At 36.6% G+C, this 18,908-nt stretch overlaps 1 protein-coding gene across 4 annotated transcripts in view; it reads left to right on the top strand.

The window, feature by feature from the left end:
• Positions 1-18,908, top strand: part of LOC132114480 (sodium-dependent phosphate transporter 2-like) — a 40,211-nt gene that overhangs the window by 5,658 nt on the left and 15,645 nt on the right. For all 4 annotated transcript variants that reach the window (XM_059522619.1, XM_059522621.1, XM_059522620.1 and 1 more), the window contains exons 2-4: positions 16,426-16,961; positions 17,325-17,465; positions 18,256-18,341. In XM_059522619.1, coding sequence (XP_059378602.1) covers positions 16,673-16,961; positions 17,325-17,465; positions 18,256-18,341 — 516 coding nt within the window. In that variant the 5' untranslated portion in view covers positions 16,426-16,672. The remainder of the gene's footprint in view (positions 1-16,425; positions 16,962-17,324; positions 17,466-18,255; positions 18,342-18,908) is intronic.

An 18,908-nucleotide genomic window follows, 5' to 3' on the forward strand; every position in this document is an offset into this window, starting at 1 on the left:
ATCGATATAATCGTTAGTTGCAGCCCTAATATTCATAGGAGTGAGCAGTTTACAGTTGGTGTTCAGTCTGTTCTTGATTGGAATATAGTATGAGTGATGGATCAGCAAAACAAGACTCTGAAATGATCTATTTAAATAGAATTCAAATGCTTGATTGCATTTAGAGGTATATTAGATTTCATTCCTTTTATGGACATATAAAACAGACTCCACCTGCTGTTGAGGTCACACGTTTCTCCACACATTTGAAAGGGGAGAATGATGAATAATAATCAATGAATGCCTAAAAATCGATCATTAGATTCTGTATTAAACGTGTATGTGAATGTTTCTACACACATGCAGAGATGTATTTAAAACCAGTATTTCATGGTGCATCATGTGCAGTAGCATGTGTTTTGTGTACATATTGTAATAGGGTCAGACAGCAACAGTATCTTAGTGTTTATGTAGCCGGGCCTACATTAGATAAGTGTTGGGTTGTTGAACTTGAAAGATGGTCTGGTTCAAGCCAATTTGTCGTTTTTGGTCTTAGCGATTTATGAGTTTTATTAACCAAAGCTTTAGTTAACATTAACCAATGCAAAGTGAACAAACAGTTTGAACTTTAAAGGCAGTTCAAATATTATAGATGGGTGGGCACTTTTCACCCACAGCATTTTATGTCCAATTTTCAACCGCAAAAGGTGGCACAGATGAACTTCTGGAGTGGCACTGAAGTGTCGTTACACCGATTAAGTGCTGCTCAGAGCTGGCATTTACACAGCAAGTACAACTGTATACTGTGATAGCAGAGGCTGAAGTGAATTCGAGCAGGCATGATTTAATCCTTAATTTAACTGTGCAAAGAAGTCGCCTTAAGCAATTATATGTTTAGTTTTAGATCTCTATCAAATATGGCAAATTTACACTCCAAAGATAGATCAGAAGCACTTCTGAAGTGGCATTTAGGTGTCTTTCTTTACACACACAGTTTAATACTATTTGTCGGAGGTTTTTAGACAGCAATCACAGAGTGGGTCAGAGCTGGCATAATTTAATCGGGCTTTTATACAGCATTTTATACAACATCTTTACACTGAATTCCAAGCAGACATGCATGCACGGAGCAGGCTGTGAAAAGACACTTAAGTAGATTTCATATGGGAAAATGTTTTGAATTTCTATCAAATATTAAATTGAAAGATTTTATTTACGTTTCAATTGTATATTAATTTCTTATTTTTACATTGAATTTAACTTTTGAGGCTGATAAAGTAAAAATAAATATTTGTTTAAGGGATAGTTTGATAGTGGTTAGTTATACCTTTAATTAAGAAATGAGACCGCGCTTTCCACAATACCAAAGTGAATTACCCATCTTCCATCCAACATGTCCCCTGTTGCTGTTCTCACAATACTTTCCATACGCTCTCTCTAAGCTTTGATGCCAGTACTCACAACACAGCCTTGTGTGTTTCCCCGACAACATTTGGACCTTCAGTTGGCATTCTCAAAGAAAGGCACATTGCCCATTTACCGTGCCCATTGCAGGACTAAAGGAACAATAAGTCATTGATATGTCTGAGGAACTGCTCTTTAAAAACAATGACTAATTCTCTGTAAAGGGACATGACGGTGCTGTGAAGATGTTGGAACAGGTTATGGTACTGTTTGTAGCAGAAACTTGTGGCTGAATTCCCACATAAGAGACATTTAAACAACAACAAAAAAATAACATGACAAATGGGAGGAGCTGACCACATTGGGCTCTCTTTGTTTATGAAATAGCGAAGTTCTGAAATTTTTTTTAAAGCAAGAATGTGGAACGTTGTGTTGAAGTCATTGACTCCATTAAGCTATCATGAGGATGAATGGGTTTTTAAATGAATTGCTGTGGCTCATTTTATGACCAGGTTAAGTGGTGTAAAGAGTTTTGTAGTTGTTACAAATGAAACATGGTTGTTTAGGTTCTTGCACATTCTTGTTTAGGTTTTGAGTAACTCTAATTATTCCCTCCTATAAATTATTTGGAGGAATCCACAGAGCCTCACCTTGCTGCTGTTTACTTAAGGAAACAGGAGGAAGAAAAGAAACGGCATGTACATGCCCTTCTCACCATCAAACAAGTGTGTGCTTTGTGTTTTAGTGTGTGTAAAGAACTGAAGAACTCTTTTAGTCACATGGAAATACATGGCTGCTTCTTGTTGTCTGGCTGTCACTCCTCGGCAACTGGCACCAGTCCCAGATGACACTGTAGGACTGCATGTTAACTGGGGAAATGGGTGAAAAATTTCAGACTTGTCAGTTAATAGTGTGCAGCTCTATCATGTGTCTGTCATCACTGAATCTTTTAGTGGTGAGATAACACAATTGTGAGGAAAAAAAATCTGCCTAATGCATCGACATAAAATGTAGGTCTATATTAACCAAAGTCATCGTCACTGTAGTTCTCATTTCTCTTGGCATGTTAGTATAAGGTACAAAGACAGGTCGGCAGTAGCCATGGGCTGCCTCTAGTGCACTAGTTGTTGCTGTAGGCACTGTCACTGAGCCGTAAGAAAGAACATAATATTGTCAAATATGAGAAAATCTCACCAAAATGACCAGCAGACTTGCAGATGTTTTAAAAAGAGAGCTCTTCCCTCCTTCAGGGTGTAAGCAAGAATGTTTGAAATAAAGCTTTGATCAGAAGGAGCTGAAGAAAGAAAACCTACAAAACATATTTTTTATTATTATTTTTTATCTAAGAGTTAAAGACACCATGAAATGACAATGTAAATTTTGGAGCTTTTAGTCTGTGTGTGACTGTTAGCTTAAAGGTTAAATTTAAGCTAGTCTACTTCTAAAAGATGACTAAACATTAAATAATAATAATACAAGTCTTGTTCCATGTAAATGTTGCATGTATTTTTATTATTCAAATATAGTCTTACATTCTTACATTATATTGTTATATTATTGATATTAATATTTGAGATATCAGTTTGCCTATGTAATGGACATTGGTTATGATCATCTTTGGAATCTCCTTTAAAGACCATATTTAACAAAGCACACACAAAAGACTTAAACTGGAAGCAACACAACCCATTTTACACAATATAGAAATTTGTTGCATTTAACTTTACTTTTTTTTTTTTTTTTTTTTTTTAAGTAAACAATATAAAATTGACCCTACAATGGCACTTTTTAATATAGATTTGACCCTTTTAATAAGACTTATTTTATTTCTGTACAGTTACCAGACACCTAGACCTTTTAACCTTAAGCCCCACAAAAAAAAGAAAAATATTTGAATTAATTGCATTCTAGTATTTTTTATTTTTTGATAAGAACATGCAAAAAAAAAAGAAGGCCTATACAGTCGTGGCCAAAAGTTTTGAGAATTACATAAATATTAGAAATTGGAAAAGTTGCTGCTTAAGTTTTTATAATAGCAATTTGCATATACTCCAGAATGTTATGAAGAGTGATCAGATGAATTGCATAGTCCTTCTTTGCCATGAAAATTAACTTAATCCCAAAAAAACCTTTCCACTGCATTTCATTGCTGTCATTAAAGGACCTGCTGAGATCATTTCAGTAATCGTCTTGTTGACGAGCACAAGGCTGGAGATCATTATGTCAGGCTGATTGGGTTAGAATGGCAGACTTGACATGTTAAAAGGAGGGTGATGCTTGAAATCATTGTTCTTCCATTGTTAACCATGGTGAACTGCAAAGAAACGCGTGCAGCCATCATTGCGTTGCATAAAAATGGCTTCACAGGCAAAGATATTGTGGCTACTAAGGATACTTTCCGATTGTTTGGGGCATCTGGAAAAAGGCTCGTCCGTAGAAGAAAAGGTGAGCGCTACCATCAGTCCTGTGTCATGCCAACAGTAAAGCATCCTGACACCATTCATGTGTGGGGTTGCTTCTCATCCAAGGGAGTGGGCTCACTCACAATTCTGCCCAAAAACACAGCCATGAATAAAGAATGGTACCAAAACACCCTCCAACAGCAACTTCTTCCAACAATCCAACAACAGTTTGATGAAGTACAATGCATTTTCCAGTACGATGGAGCACCGTGCCATAAGGCAAAAGTGATAACTAAGTGGCTCGGGGACCAGAATATTGAAATTTTGGGTCCATGGCCTGGAAACTCCCCAGATCTTAATCCCATTGAGAACTTGTGGTCAATCCTCAAGAGGCGGGTGGACAAACAAAAACCCACTAATTCTGACAAACTCCAAGAAGTGATTATGAAAGAATGGGTTTCTATCAGTCAGGAATTGGCCCAGAAGTTGATTGAGAGCATGCCCAGTCAAATTGCAGAGGTGCTGAAAAAGAAGGTCTAACACTGCAAATTCTGACTCTTTGCATAAATGTCATGTAATTGTCTATAAAAGCCTTTGAAACATATGAAGTGCTTGTAATTATATTTCAGTACATCACAGAAACAACTGAAACAAAGATCTAAAAGCAGTTTAGCAGCAAACTGTTTGAAAACTAATATTTATGTAATTCTCAAAACTTTTGGCCACGACTGTACATACATCTGCATTTCTTCCATGACTAGTATCATAGCATTTTAGCACCACACCAAAAATCATGGTTCATTGCCGTATAAATAAATAATAAAAAAAATAATAATAAATTACAAGCCCCTTTGGTATGCCTCACATCTTTAAGAGTAAATATGCTGACACTAGAAGAAAACTGCACTTATCAAAGCCATTTCATGGGGTCTTTAATTATAAATTAGTAGGCATAATAGTAGCACAAGGCCTTTTCATTGGCATTTCCTAACCAACCACAGGTCTGGACAGGTTGGACATTTATCACACTGTGAGCTGTGTGGTTGCATGACATTTAACAGTGTAACACCTAAGCTTTCCAATGCTCTCAAACTGGGAAACATGAATGGGAGCCTCTAAAATAATATTTTCCATAAAGCGTCCACTAAAGCACTTATTACTCATGCCTGAACCGCACCGACAGAAAAGACCATCTAAAAATATCAAATTTTTAGGCTTTGCACTTGTGGAGGAGTGGTTTGCAGTCGAGGGTGTCTGTGTGCATTTTGTTCCTGTTCGTATTCCAGTGAGGGTGTTTTGTCTGTATTACAGTTGATGATGGAATATGTGCATGAACAGCTGGTTGCTCTTTTCTCTGAACAGCCTCATGTGTCACGACTATTTCCAGCACCCTAGGGTCAGCTTAGGAAGTCAGCACCCTGCTATCAGTGCAAAAGCAGCTATTGGCAGATATCTGAAGCCATCAATGTCTGTCCGGGGGTTATAATATAGTGAAGCATCATTGTTGACTTTGAGCACTTCTTTGATGTAGGATTCTGTCACGGCCTTAATATATAAAGTCTGAAAACATGATGAAAAACATGCTTGTGAATCTTTGACTGATTTGATTCATGATATTCATATTGATTTAGAATTTAAATTGATTTATTTTACATAAATAACTGGCCGCCATCTCTTATGAATTAAAATATAGTAATGCTTATTAATATTAATATTTTATTATTATTTAAAATATTTCAAGATTGCAGTTCAGTTAGCAGGATTTTTAATTGATAGCGTATTGAATACATTATTTTTTTTTTTATCATTCCACCTCTATGAGAAAATGGGATGTCTGATATATTGGTGTTTGAAGTCATATCAGTTAAAGTTTTTTTTATTACATTTTATTGGTATTGGTTGAATGGATGGATGTTTAATTGTACATGTTAATTTCCATTTTTGTATTTACATTACCTTTGCCATCTAAATCTAATTTAAAGGGTTAGTTCACCCGTAAATGAAAATTAGGCCATAAATTACTCACCTTGATGTCATCCTAGGTGTATATGACTTTATTCTTTCAGACAAATCTAGTTGGAGTAATTCAAATATTGTTTTTGATCTTTCAAGTTGTTTAATGCCACTCAGCAGATGTTGCACTGCATCAGTCCAATAGAATTTTATTAATAAGATAATCCGTTAAAAAAAAAAGTCTCACACAGCTCCGGGGGGCGAATAAAGGCCTCCTGTAGTGAATCAATACGTTTTGTAAGACAAATATCCATATTCAAAACGTAATAATCACTCATTGTTGTAAGACAGAAGCAATTAGTGACCATTGTTTTGTTTTGATCTCTACGCTGCGTTTCCGCGTGCGTCACTTCTGAGCGGCGCATGAGCAAAACTGACCTCATACACTATTCCCCCGAAACGGCTTCATTTACAACAGTGAGCGCAAGCTAGATTCAAGTGATTATGTTTTGAAAATGGATATTTGTCTTATAAAAATGCATAGATTCGCTACGGAGGCCTTTGTTCACCCCCCGGAGCTGTGTGAGACTTTTTTTTTTTTTAATGGATGTGTTTTTATTAAACTTCTCTTGGACTGATGCAGTGCAACACCCGCTGAATGACATCAAACGGCTTGAAAGATCAAAGACAATTTTTAAAATTACTCCAACTGGATTCATCTGAAAGAAGAAAGTCATATACACCTACGATGACTTCATGGTGAGTCATTTATGGCCTAATTTTCATTTTGGGATGAACTAACCCTTTAAGTTAATATTTAAATACTATGTAATGTATAATTTAACAGTTACATGTAATTTTTATCCAATTAAAAAAAAAATATTTGTAATATTTCCTAATTCTACAGACTGTACGTTATAATGCCTTATTTTGCTTTTAGCATTTAAAATTGAATAGAATGGAATACAGAATGGAATATATAATAGCAGTATAAGCCAGAATATTAAAATGAATACATCGCTGTTGAAAAATGAAACCGGAGAGTCATTTGTAATGTCATCTTATCTGACACAATGGACACTGTAAACATTGTAAACACACAGGCTGTTATTCTGTGGTTTTCAGTCTATTTCCTCAGCTCAAAAGGGAAGAGAAGGTCAAGTTGTTTTATTGCATCCTGCGTGTGTCATTTGTTTGTTTACAGATTTCTATTTGCAGACTACCCATATATTATCTCCAGTGATACCAGAGACCACACAGACTTGTTTTGAGGATCTTGGTGCCACAGGACAAGTTGATAAAAGTGTTGTGTTTCCGAACACTGCGTGATGTGCTGCCGGTATTGTGGGTAGACTACGAGAGTGATGAGTCCCAGAATTGCTTCTGACAGGCTGTCATCCCCTTCTGACGACGCATGTTGGAGAGAGTACTCCTTTAACTGCAGCCATCACCTATAGCTACTGTCTCTGCACTGGATGAATGATTGTTACTGGAGGCTTGGCTATTTTAAGGACTGAGAGATGGATGGAGTCAATCAGCTCGGGGCTGCAGACATCCCTCAAGCGTCAGCGGCGTGGGGCAGTCGGCGATGTGCTCGAGAGGGTTAGTCAGTCTTCATGTTCTCTGGCTTTTGTTTTTGTCTGAGTATTGAGAACAAGAGAGGTGGACTGTGAAGAAGGGGGCACATGGTCATGATATCATCATCATGAAAGCAATGATTGTTCCAAACACTGCAAGAAAGACAGAAAGAAAGAAAGAAAGAAAGCAAGAAAAAGAAAGGGAGGCAAAGAACAGCCAGTAAATGTTTCTGTGTGTAGGGCAGACTTGGAGTTTCCTATTTGGTGTGTGTGTGTGTGTGTGTGTGTGTGTGTATGTGTTCTTGTCCTGTGGTCTTGTCCTGGTGATCGTCTGAGACAAGGTCTTTACAGGGGATCTGTATTTGGGGCTCATCTAGTTGTCCTGGTCTCTGCTGTCTTTCAAATGAAAAAAAAGAAAATGATTTGAAAAATATCGGATCTCGGCAAAGATCCAATATCGTGCATCCCTACCAATAATCCAAAAGACTGAAAAGTCATGCAAAAAAAATGCAAATTCATTGGTCGAAAGGTGTTGGAGCCCCTACATAATGAGGTTATGAAACCAGATGCGACTAAGAAGATTAATGTGAGACTCATTCATCCTTCAGTCCTTCCTTCCTTAAAAGACAGCAGCCATTCTAGGAACCTGAAGTGCAAATTAACATGCACAATGATGTATATGTACAACACATTTTTTTTAGCTTTGGTTTTACTTTTATTGTCCAGCTAATAATAATAAGATGATGAAGAAGAATAGATGATGATTATAACAATTATTGCTACTACTACTACTACTACTATTAATAATAACACAACGGATATTATAATATAACTGATACATCTATTATTATTATTTGGTTTGCTCTTACATGTATTGTTAAAATATGTATGGAATAAAAAATTATTTTCCTGTGTATCCCATACGAATTAGCTTACCTGCTTGCCATTGAATTCCTTTCATCTGTTGTCACGGGAGCTTGCATATCCTATAATAGTGACATATTTTATAATATTGTGTTTGTCTGCTGCTCCACCCTGAGGTGAGATAATTCTGTGGTGCTTCAGGGAACTACACTAACCTTTTCCACTGGTGGCACTTGCACGACTAACTTTTTCAGTTACTGACGCAAAACATGATTTGGTCGCACACATTTTTTATAGTAAGCCGCTCTGGATAATAATGAAACTGTAGTGCATTGCTCCGTCTTGGTACCTTAACCCAGGGCCGCAGCTGGGGTTAGAGGGGCCCTGGTGGAGGTTGTACAGTGGGCCCTGTTTGAAATGGTTTAATATTTACTGTATGTTCGTTCTATTTATTTATTTGTGCTATTTACACAGTTTACTTTTTTTTTTTTTCTTTCACATTTGTAGGTGTCCAGAAACTAATTAGAAAATGATACTGCATAGTCTTCACTGTAAAATAAAATACACAGTCAAACCAAAATGTATTCAGACAACTTCAACATTTCTCACATTATCACAGTTTATTTGCTGTAGTTTAGAAATTGGTAATAAAATAGGACAATAACTCAGGGTTAAACTGTGTCAGAACAAATTCATCTTGATAATGTCGGATAACTTTGATAAATAGAGATGTAATGGAATCAACCAAAACTTCAGACAACTGTCAGTATGACAATATTTACACAAATATCCATACTTTGTTGAACATTTACCAAGCAAGCAATGCTTAATTTTGTTCAGTCTGTGGTGTGAAAAGGTTGCATTAGCAATTAAAGAAAGAAACACTTAAGCAAAACATGGTCAGGTCCCTAATTTATTTTTTATCAATTTCACTGGTAGTCTATGGAGAATTTTTGTGTATAATATTTCACAGTTCGCTGTATTTTGCCATACTCACTTAAATAAATGATAAATGTCCTGCACCCACCAGTAAAACAATATAATCAATTATATCTTATTTTTGGTTTGACTGTGGATAAATTTTTGTTAAAACTACAAAGTAATTCAATCAAGAGCAGTGAGTGATTTACTTTCATTTTCATACATTAAAGACACTGACAGCAGAGCTAGTAAATTAGGCGCGGTCACTTTAAGAGACAGTGCATCCATTATAATGATACACATCCGATTTCTTTCTCAACTCTTTACTTTCACTTAAGACATAACCACAGACTTTTTTGAACACACTTTCCAAGACAGGTATTTTGACATATTTAGTATGTATTTGTTGTCGGTACAAAAGCAAGAAGACTTTGAGACGCGTCTCTGCGTGCGCCCTGAACACCAGAACACCACGGGGCTGAATTAAGCTCTTTCGCATCCTTTTCTGTTTGTTTAAACTGCGATTTGTATTTGTTCATTCAGGTGCAGGAGTATGGAAGGCATTTTCTGCCAAATTTAAATAAATAAATGAAATGATTAAAATTAAAATTAAAACCAGATTAACTATTTCATTACAGAAAACTGTACGCAAAATATGTGACAAAATTGAGAATGAAATCTAATGATTTCATTTTCACGGTGACATACCTGTCAAATTGAAAAATAAAATGCAATTGCTGATTTCACATTTCATTTTCAATAGAGTCTCGAGGCAAGACTGCCAATATTAAAATGAAAAGCCAAACGTGAAAAAGAAACTACACATACAGTTTTAACAAAGCTCTTTATTAACGCTCACGCAATAATAGTGACACAATTCAAATTTAAATGTAAATTTTACTTGTCATTTTAATTCCTCTTTTATTTCACTGTTTTCATTTTCAAAGACAACCTGCATGCAAATTATATGTTAATGAGTTGGTGTGGCTCAATTACGTTGTTACGTGGAGGAGCTATAATGGCGGTTATGGCCAGTATAGCAGTAGAATTAAACCAGCTAGCAAACATTTCGGATGATAATGACTTAATTTTGCTACGAGTTGAATCTATCTTGGATAGGGGTGCTCCGATCACGATCAGCCGATCGTTAATGCGCATCTCGTCAGTAAAGCCGGTTCTCTAATCAGCGGTAAATTCCATCAGGTGCGTGATTTCACATAGAGCAGCTGTTACTACACAGAGCCGTTGTTAACTGAGAAGATGCGCAAATCCACGTTCATTTTCAGCGTTTATTGGCGCATCTTCTTAGTTAACAACGGCTCTGTGTAGTAACAGCTGCTCTATGTGAAATCACGCACCTGATGGAATTAACCGCTGATTAGAGAACCGGCTTTACTGACGAGATGCGCATTAACGATCGGCCGATCGTGATCGGAGCACCCCTTTGCAGCCGTCACAAACTCAGCAGACAGCAGATTTTCCGGGGAGTCTCGTGGAGGCTCAGGCCGAGGAACTGCAGTGGGTCGAGGGTTTGACGCATGCTGGTCAGGCTGGTTGTTTCTTCCACGTTCTAATGCTGCAGCAGCTTCCCGCAAAAGCTCACTAACAGATTCGCCATGTCTCGATTACAATATATTCACATTTTAATGTCGTTTCAACCACCATTCAACTCATGCACACGAGACTTCGACGATTGTCTCTAGCGCCGTTACTTGAATAAGCCACACCCACTCATTAACATATAATTTGCATGCAGGTTGTCTTTGAAAATGAAAACGAAAATGAAAACAGTGAAATAAAAGAGGAATTAAAATGACAAGTAAAATTTATATTTAAATTTGAATTGTGTCACTATTATTGCGTGAGCGTTAATAAAGAGCTTTGTAAAAACTGTATGTGTAGTTTCTTTTTCACGTTTGCTTTTCATTTTAATATTGGCAGTCTTGCCTCGAGACTGTATTGAAAATGAAATGTGAAATCAGCAATTGCATTTTATTTTTCAATTTGACAGGTATGTCACCGTGAAAATGAAATCATTTAATTTCATTCTCAATTTTGTCACATATTTTGCGTACAGTTTTCTGTAATGAAATAGTTAATCTGGTTTTAATTTTAATTTTAATCATTTCATTTATTTATTTAAATTTGGCAGAAAATGCCTTCCATACAGGAGGACGCGAACGTCCTGAAGGAGAGCTCGGTTCAGTGTTGCTGTTCGTGAGACGCATCTCTCTCGTGCGCACCGAACACAGCGTGCGAGTAACCAGCTACTCAGTTCAGCTTTCCAGCAGTGCGGGGCTGAAGCCAACTTAATGTGTTGAATGATCAAAGCACGTTATAAAACGTATTTTTAAAATACACATTTCTGTTTTAATAAATGCTCATAGTAAATCATAAGATATTGCCTAAAACATAAGGTAGGCACAAAAATAATCAGTGATACATTTGCGACCTCAAAAAAATTAGGGTCGCAATGTCATTTCAAAAGGTCTTCTGTTTGATTATGTGTGTATTTGATACTACATGCCTTTAGAGAAACATAATGCAGATATAATGGAGACAGCAGTTCGTGTATACACCACAGAATGTCCTTGGTGTGACTGCATGCCATTTCCTGACTGTTGGATATTGTTTACCCACCCCTCCTTTTCTCTCCCTGTCTAACTGGCTTGATCTCCCCGTCACTCCTTCTTCCCATGCTGCATTAGCCAATCAGATCCACCGCCCCCATTGAACGTGTGTATGACTGGCTGGCAGCTTGTGATGCTGCTGCCTCTGTTTAAGAAGCAGTCTAGACTGCAGTGACAGGTCTTTCAGTGAGAATCGAGCTGCTGTTGTCCTGCAACACGTCTAACTTTCATCTGGCAATTTCTTATTCTACATACTTATTTACAGAACATTGTGATCTTTTCTTTGTCTGAATCCATTCACCGGTCCCATTGCTCCTCTTTCACTGTCATAATCAGCACATCAGCTGAGCCGTTTCCCATCGTCTCATTCATGATCCCTTACGTTTAATCTGCCATCTCCCATTTCTCCAATCGTCTTCTAACCCCACTTTTCAAGAAAAGAGGGAAAACTGAGCCCTGCGTAGCCCGAAGGTGAGTACACTTGATTAGAGTTTAGAGTGCTGCAGTCAATACAGATGCATTTTACTGCACTCTCTGCTTTCTTGTCGTGTCTAATGCAACAGGTTCTGTATGTACCTCATTTTATTGGAAAGGGCATTTCTCTTGTCAAAGGGGAATGCTTTGTAAAATCTAGCCAGAATACATTGTTATTATTATGCATAAAGGGACTTCTTCCTGACTCTTCCTGTGTTTAGCAATCGAAGTATTAGCTGAATGATTTTAATATTCAGATTAGTTAGTATTATGGTGATATTCATCTCCCAGTTCTTGTTTTGTGCCTTAGGGGATTATATTGTTGAATATCCCACAGTGTAATAACTTGGATTTTTTTTTTATATCCATGTGAAGCTGTGACATGCATAATGAACCATTGATCCAGAGGGTTTACTGGAGTTTTTACATCCTAATGTATATTAAATATATTGTTGGCAATTTAAATTTGTGTATTTGTTTTATGTTGTTACTGTTGATGTATGGGCGCTTAAAGGGACAGTTCATCCAAAAATACTAGGGGTGCACTGATCACGATCGGCCGATCGTTAATGCGCAAACTCCATCAGGTGCGTGATTTCACATAGATCAGCTGTTACTACACAGAGCCATTGTTAACTGAGAAGCTGCGCAAATCCACGTTCATTTTCAGCGTTTATTGGGGGGGCGGGCACGTAGATATTCGATATCCGTTCGAATTTGATTTTTCTCAAAAGTGACAGCCCTAAACTGCACAGTAGTAGCCTACATTCAATACAAACATAGATGGTACAGACATCAGCATTTAGCTTTTGTTTTTGGATTGGGTTGAAACCACATAGAACTGGCCTTAAATGAAAAGATTAACTGTAACGTGTGAAATTAAAGGCAATAACTGCATAGTTCTATGATCCAAACGACAAAATCAACACACATTAAATAAGATGTATCTTAATCAGCATTCAGTATTTTAGTTTTTAAATTTGGTTTTAAATTTAAAACAAGGTCTTTACCAGTAAAAAAAAACTAAATAAAAGTATGCTATATATATGATTCCAAAATGTTAAAATCAAATAATGTTGGTGTGAATAAAACAAAGAAGCAAAGTATTTCATTCGTCCAAAAAAGGTAATGATTCACATCTATATTTTTTTACTTGACCAAAGAAAAATAAATAACTATTGTCTCAAGTTAAAAAATCTAGATGTGAATCATTACCCTAAATTTTTTTTAATTGGATGAATGAAACACTTTTTTCAGTGTGCTACAGCAGGTGATTTTAAAATAAAATTCAGTCGATATAATTTTAATGTAAAATAAAAATAATCATCCTACACAGAACTGACGTTTTCTTCTGGCTTTTCAAACGTGTATGCAAGTTCTACTTTACAAAAAAAAAAAAAACCTTTCACTTTTGTCACAGTTTAGTCCGTTTCGTTTCTCATCCAACACGGTAGAAGTTGAGCAGAACATCCCTTCACTGTCTCCACTTGTGTAGGGTGCGAACAGGTACAGTACGCTCACGCAGGAAAGGCTCTTATTTGTGCACCAGTACACCAGCAGCTGTTCGCTTCCTGCTATCTGTGACTCAGACGTGTAGCTTTGCACTACCAGTGCACGGCTGCCCGTGTCCTGCACACAGATTTCGAAATACTTCCACACAAATGACATAGCAAATGATTACAATGTACAAAAACCGGCCGATTGCCAATCGCGTATTTTAAGCAAAAAACGTCCAGTTCCGATTTATGGCCGGTCAACCGGTGCATCCCTAATTTAATTTACAAGTGGCTTGATTCTGGTCCTGACCCTTAAATGAAAACATACTGGTGATATTTATGACATGAGTTACTGCTTTATTTAATCAAAAACATGATCTTGATGTTATTTGTGTAGGCTATTTGTAAATGTTATTACAAGTTGTCCAACAGTGCCTTCTAAGTGAATACAATATCGGCATAATTTTTCATATCGACTGATGCCGTTTTTTTTTTTTTTGTAAGCCTTTATCAGCCGATTACGATAACGTCCTGATGGTATCGTTCAAACCCAATAAAAAATTAATAAATAAAATGTTCACCTGAAAAATGTGTTCTGTCTGATCGGGGCCTTATCGTTTAACCAGCAAGGCTATAAAGCACATAAAAATAATGTTCTTTTGTGATTGTGATCACAATCTTCGCCTTTTTTGTTAATAAAAATATTTATTTTTGGTGCCAGCATATCAATTCTTATATCTCACGGAGAAGGACAATGATTTATTGCCCTATCAATATTTTGTCCCACTCCTATTTAAAATTATTCGTAACGTTATTTTACTGTCACTTGACAGTTGACTTTCGTAACTGTTGATCAATTTAATGCATCAATTCTCAAAGATATCTATTCCATATATAGGTTTTTAACAGCCATCCAGTTGGGATGCAACTTTTATTTTAATGTCATCGCATGTGTCATCATTTGTGCATACAGCCTGTGCTAGTTGGGCTTTATGTTGTACTTGACATGCTCTTTACACAGGTACATATTAGGTTAGTTTTATTTAAAGGTGAAATGTATAATATCTGCACCTGGTTGAATTGTAAAAATGACAGTTTCGGACATTATTCCACCCATTTTTCTCACATCTAAACCAAGGGTTACTTAAAACATAACCATGACTTCTATACAAACCATCCTTTGTGACAAAGTCAGCAACCATGTGATGTTTGATATGTGAGGTGTTGACATTCACGTGACTATTGCACACAATTAGTAAATACCTTGAGCATGTATTAGTCTGGCTTTCTCACTGTTTACATTTAATTCCCTTTAAACAACAGGCTTAGTGAAATGAAAGAATTTGTGCTGTTGTCCCCCCTCTGAGTCGACTTTGGTATCACTGAGCAGTGATTTTACACCCACTACATTGCAGGTTTGGCCTGTGGTGAGGAGGACGCTGTGTAATTCTACAGGTGATGGTTTTGACGTAACTATACGATCATATACGGTGTCTTTGTAATGCTTCAAAGTCCATTCAGTCATCAGCTGTTGACTGATGCTCTAAATACCGTACTGTCCCCCCGTGGTTTGGGATCAGTCGTTCCAATAAACAGGACTGATCAGATTTCACAGAGCACATAGTGGCCCATTTACAGACCTGCCGTTTTCCAATGAATTTGACCCACTAAGATTCTTAGAGTGGGGAAAGCAGGAAGCGAGGAGGCTGTAAGCAGGTATTAGGGGCTGCGACTCCACAGTGTTGCACAGTGCAGCTGAAACACGACTAGCTGTACTGCTTCGGCTCGGTGGGAGACTCAAACCTGAATTACATCTTACTGCAATGTTACAATCTGTTGTGGACGTACAATTTTATTTACGTTGTGTCCTGGGCACACCTGAATGCTTCGCCCTTGGTGTTGTGTAAGGTGGCCAGTTAATGTAAGTGCTTAAGTGTTTGTTTTTTGCCTGTTTTATGTAATGCTATTTGATGTTTTATTTCAAACCTTGAAATCACACTTTTTTTGTTTAATCAATAATTATATTTTAAACTTACATTAAATATACTACATTTCTATACTAGTTAAATTGTAACATTCCAAATGTGTATATCCCACCTCCTAAAATTGCTGGTTTTGGCCTGTCTCACTTCAAAGTTCTTGACTTTTCCGACTCTATTCAACGATTGAAATCATACAATAATTTAATAATCTTATAATCTGATGAAGTATTTTATTGTAGTCAAATAAATTTGATTATTAATCCTGCTACCACAGGATTAATACTTTTTCTAAACAATGTAACATTCTTCTATAGTTTTATTTAGTCGTGTGGTCAAGTTTATCATGTTCAACCTTCAGCTTCATTTTTGTGAGGGGGGGGGGGGTATTTTTCATTTTTTGGAAAATAACTACAAACCAACATTTAGTTCCAAACTAGCTATTTAAGCAACCATGTAAATCTGTTTATTTATTTTAATTCAATTTTTTTTTTTTTTTGAAGTTCGATGGTCGGCATCATCAGAAGGACAAGCACCTCCTTATACTGACCTTTTATTGTTCGATGTTGAGAAAAGTGTCCTAAGCCTGTATTGAAATTTTTTCCTAGCTTTAATGTTCCTTGACATCACCAACACCTGTCTCTCCCACTTTTCCATTTCCCATGGTCTTTTAGGCTACATTATGCAGTCTATAAGGAAAGCTCAAATACTGTCTAATGATGTCCTTGTCTCTCTTGTTTTGACAGTTGAAGGCGTCTTTGTGGACAGGACACTTAGAGGGCCAAACAATGGAATGCTCTCTCCTGCCTACACTGCTCAACACTCTACAGACTGAGGTTAAACAGCTTAGTTAGCAGTTTGCCTCTCCCCTCTTTTAGCTTGGGGAAAGTTTAAAAAAAAAGGAGAATTTCCTTCATAGTACAACACATTAATCCAGTTCTTTGTAGTTGTTTGTTTGGGATTCATTTTTTCTTTGTGTGAACACAAGTCAAAATGGATTTGGAACCGTACCTGTGGATGGTCGTGATTGGCTTCATTATAGCCTTCATCCTGGCATTTTCAGTGGGGGCCAATGACGTGGCAAACTCGTTTGGCACAGCAGTCGGGTCTGGGGTGGTGACATTACGTCAGGCCTGCATCCTGGCTTCCATATTTGAGACCCTTGGCTCCATGCTCCTCGGTGCCAAGGTCGGGGAAACCATTCGGAAGGGAATTATAGATGTCAGTTTATACAATGAAACAGTGCCGATACTGATGGCGGGAGAGGTCAGCGCCATGGTCGGTAAGTAATGGCTCATTTAAAGTTGAAACCTCAGTCTCGAAGATTAATGATGGAGAAGCTTAGCGAGGCATTCGTATATTCAATGTAGGCTGTGGAGTCATGATTACATGTTTTAGAGCAAGTTGTGATGAAGCATTTTAAGTGTAAAAGAGTAAAATATTTAAATAAAAAAAAGAACACTGCATGGATGGTTAAATTAAAATGTATAAAATCTCACTGGGTAATGAAAGGCTACATTGTAATGTTTTTAATAGTATGCCTTCTAGAGCCTGCATTAGAGGGGAAGAGAACATATGGCTAGAAGACTTTATTTTATTTATTTTTTGTTGCTCCACCTCCCACTCATATTCCCGTCATTTTCAGGGTCTGCGGTTTGGCAACTCATTGCCTCTTTTCTGAAGTTGCCCATTTCTGGAACTCATTGCATTGTGGGATCTACTATTGGCTTCTCCATGGTTGCTATTGGCACTAAAGGAGTACAGTGGATGCAGTTAGTCAAAATTGGTAAGAAAAAAAAGTCCATTATGCAATTCATTATTATACTGTGGTAGTTATTTGCACACCAGAAAATTTAAAAACTTGAGTGCTTAAGATCAGCCTTTTACTGAATGTTTCTGCTCTCTAATTCTTTATTTAATGTCCTGTGTCCTAATTCATTTTACACTACTTTTCAAAAGTTTGGCAAAAAAATAAATAATAATATTTAGTAAGGATGCATTAAATGGACCAAAAGAGATAGTAAGGGCATTTATAATGTTACAGAAGATTTCTATTTCAATGAAATACTGCTCTTTTGAACTTTATATTCAAAATAAATCCTGAAAAACAAATGTCACAAGCATATTAAGCTGCAAAACACTGATGATAATAATAACAATGCTTCTTGAGCACCAAATCAACATATTAGAATGATTTTTGAAGAATCATGTGACACTGAAGACTGAAAATTCAGCTTTGCCATCAAAGGAATAAATTTACATTTTAAAATAGATTTTAAATTATTTTTAATTTAACTCAGTTATTTTTAATTGTAATTATATTAGTTTTTTTATACTGTATTTATGATTTGTTTTATGAAACTTAATTCAGAAACAGAAAAAAAAAATCTCAAGCATTTGAATGGTAGTGTATTGTTTCCTTGGAGTGATGTTATCTCATTTTTGTTGTCAATATACTTGTAACCGAGATGTCTAATTTATGTAACGTTGCCTGTTGGCCTTTGTGCCTCTAGCAGCATTATGTGTCATTATTTTGGCATGCTATTGATTTAGTAATTGCTGTTTATTTAATACAGTTGCTTCATGGTTCATCTCCCCTCTGCTGTCTGGTCTCATGTCTGGTCTGCTTTTCTTCATCATCAGATATTTCATTCTTAGCAAGGTGAGTCATAGGTCGATTATTACACCTGTCTTTCATCCCCTTACTTTAGTGATCACGCTTAGACAAATTTTGACATCGGAATGGGAAAACAAAACTGGTTCAAAGTTCCTTTACAGGTTTTAAGTGTTTTGCGCTTTTGATTCAGGCATCCAATATAAACATTCAAGTGCAGCAGAGTTGTTTGCCCAGTCCTTCTGTATACCAGTCCATCACCTGTCCTTATAAGACCTCACGTTTCCATTATATTTGCTCTTTAACATGCATTCACCGATTTCCAAGTAACGGTGCCTGTGGCTGTTTATATTGCATGACAATAGCTCATCTGTGATGGCACAGCAACTGCTTTACAGTCCACAGCTATACATCTTTTAAATGTGTGGCTGGTGTAGACTAACCCTTTAAGAGAGTATTTAAATTACTGTTGGTATTGCTAAAATTAAAAAAGTGTAGCCTTAGCAACTGAACTAAATTAAAGCTGAAGTGCAAAATAACTAAAACTAGAAATTGTTTAAAAATTAAGCTAAACAGCAATATAAAAAATTCTAATAAAAATGAACGCATAAAATA

Source organism: Carassius carassius, chromosome 34 (assembly GCF_963082965.1).
Source record: "Carassius carassius chromosome 34, fCarCar2.1, whole genome shotgun sequence".
Taxonomy (NCBI): Eukaryota; Metazoa; Chordata; class Actinopteri; order Cypriniformes; family Cyprinidae; genus Carassius; species Carassius carassius.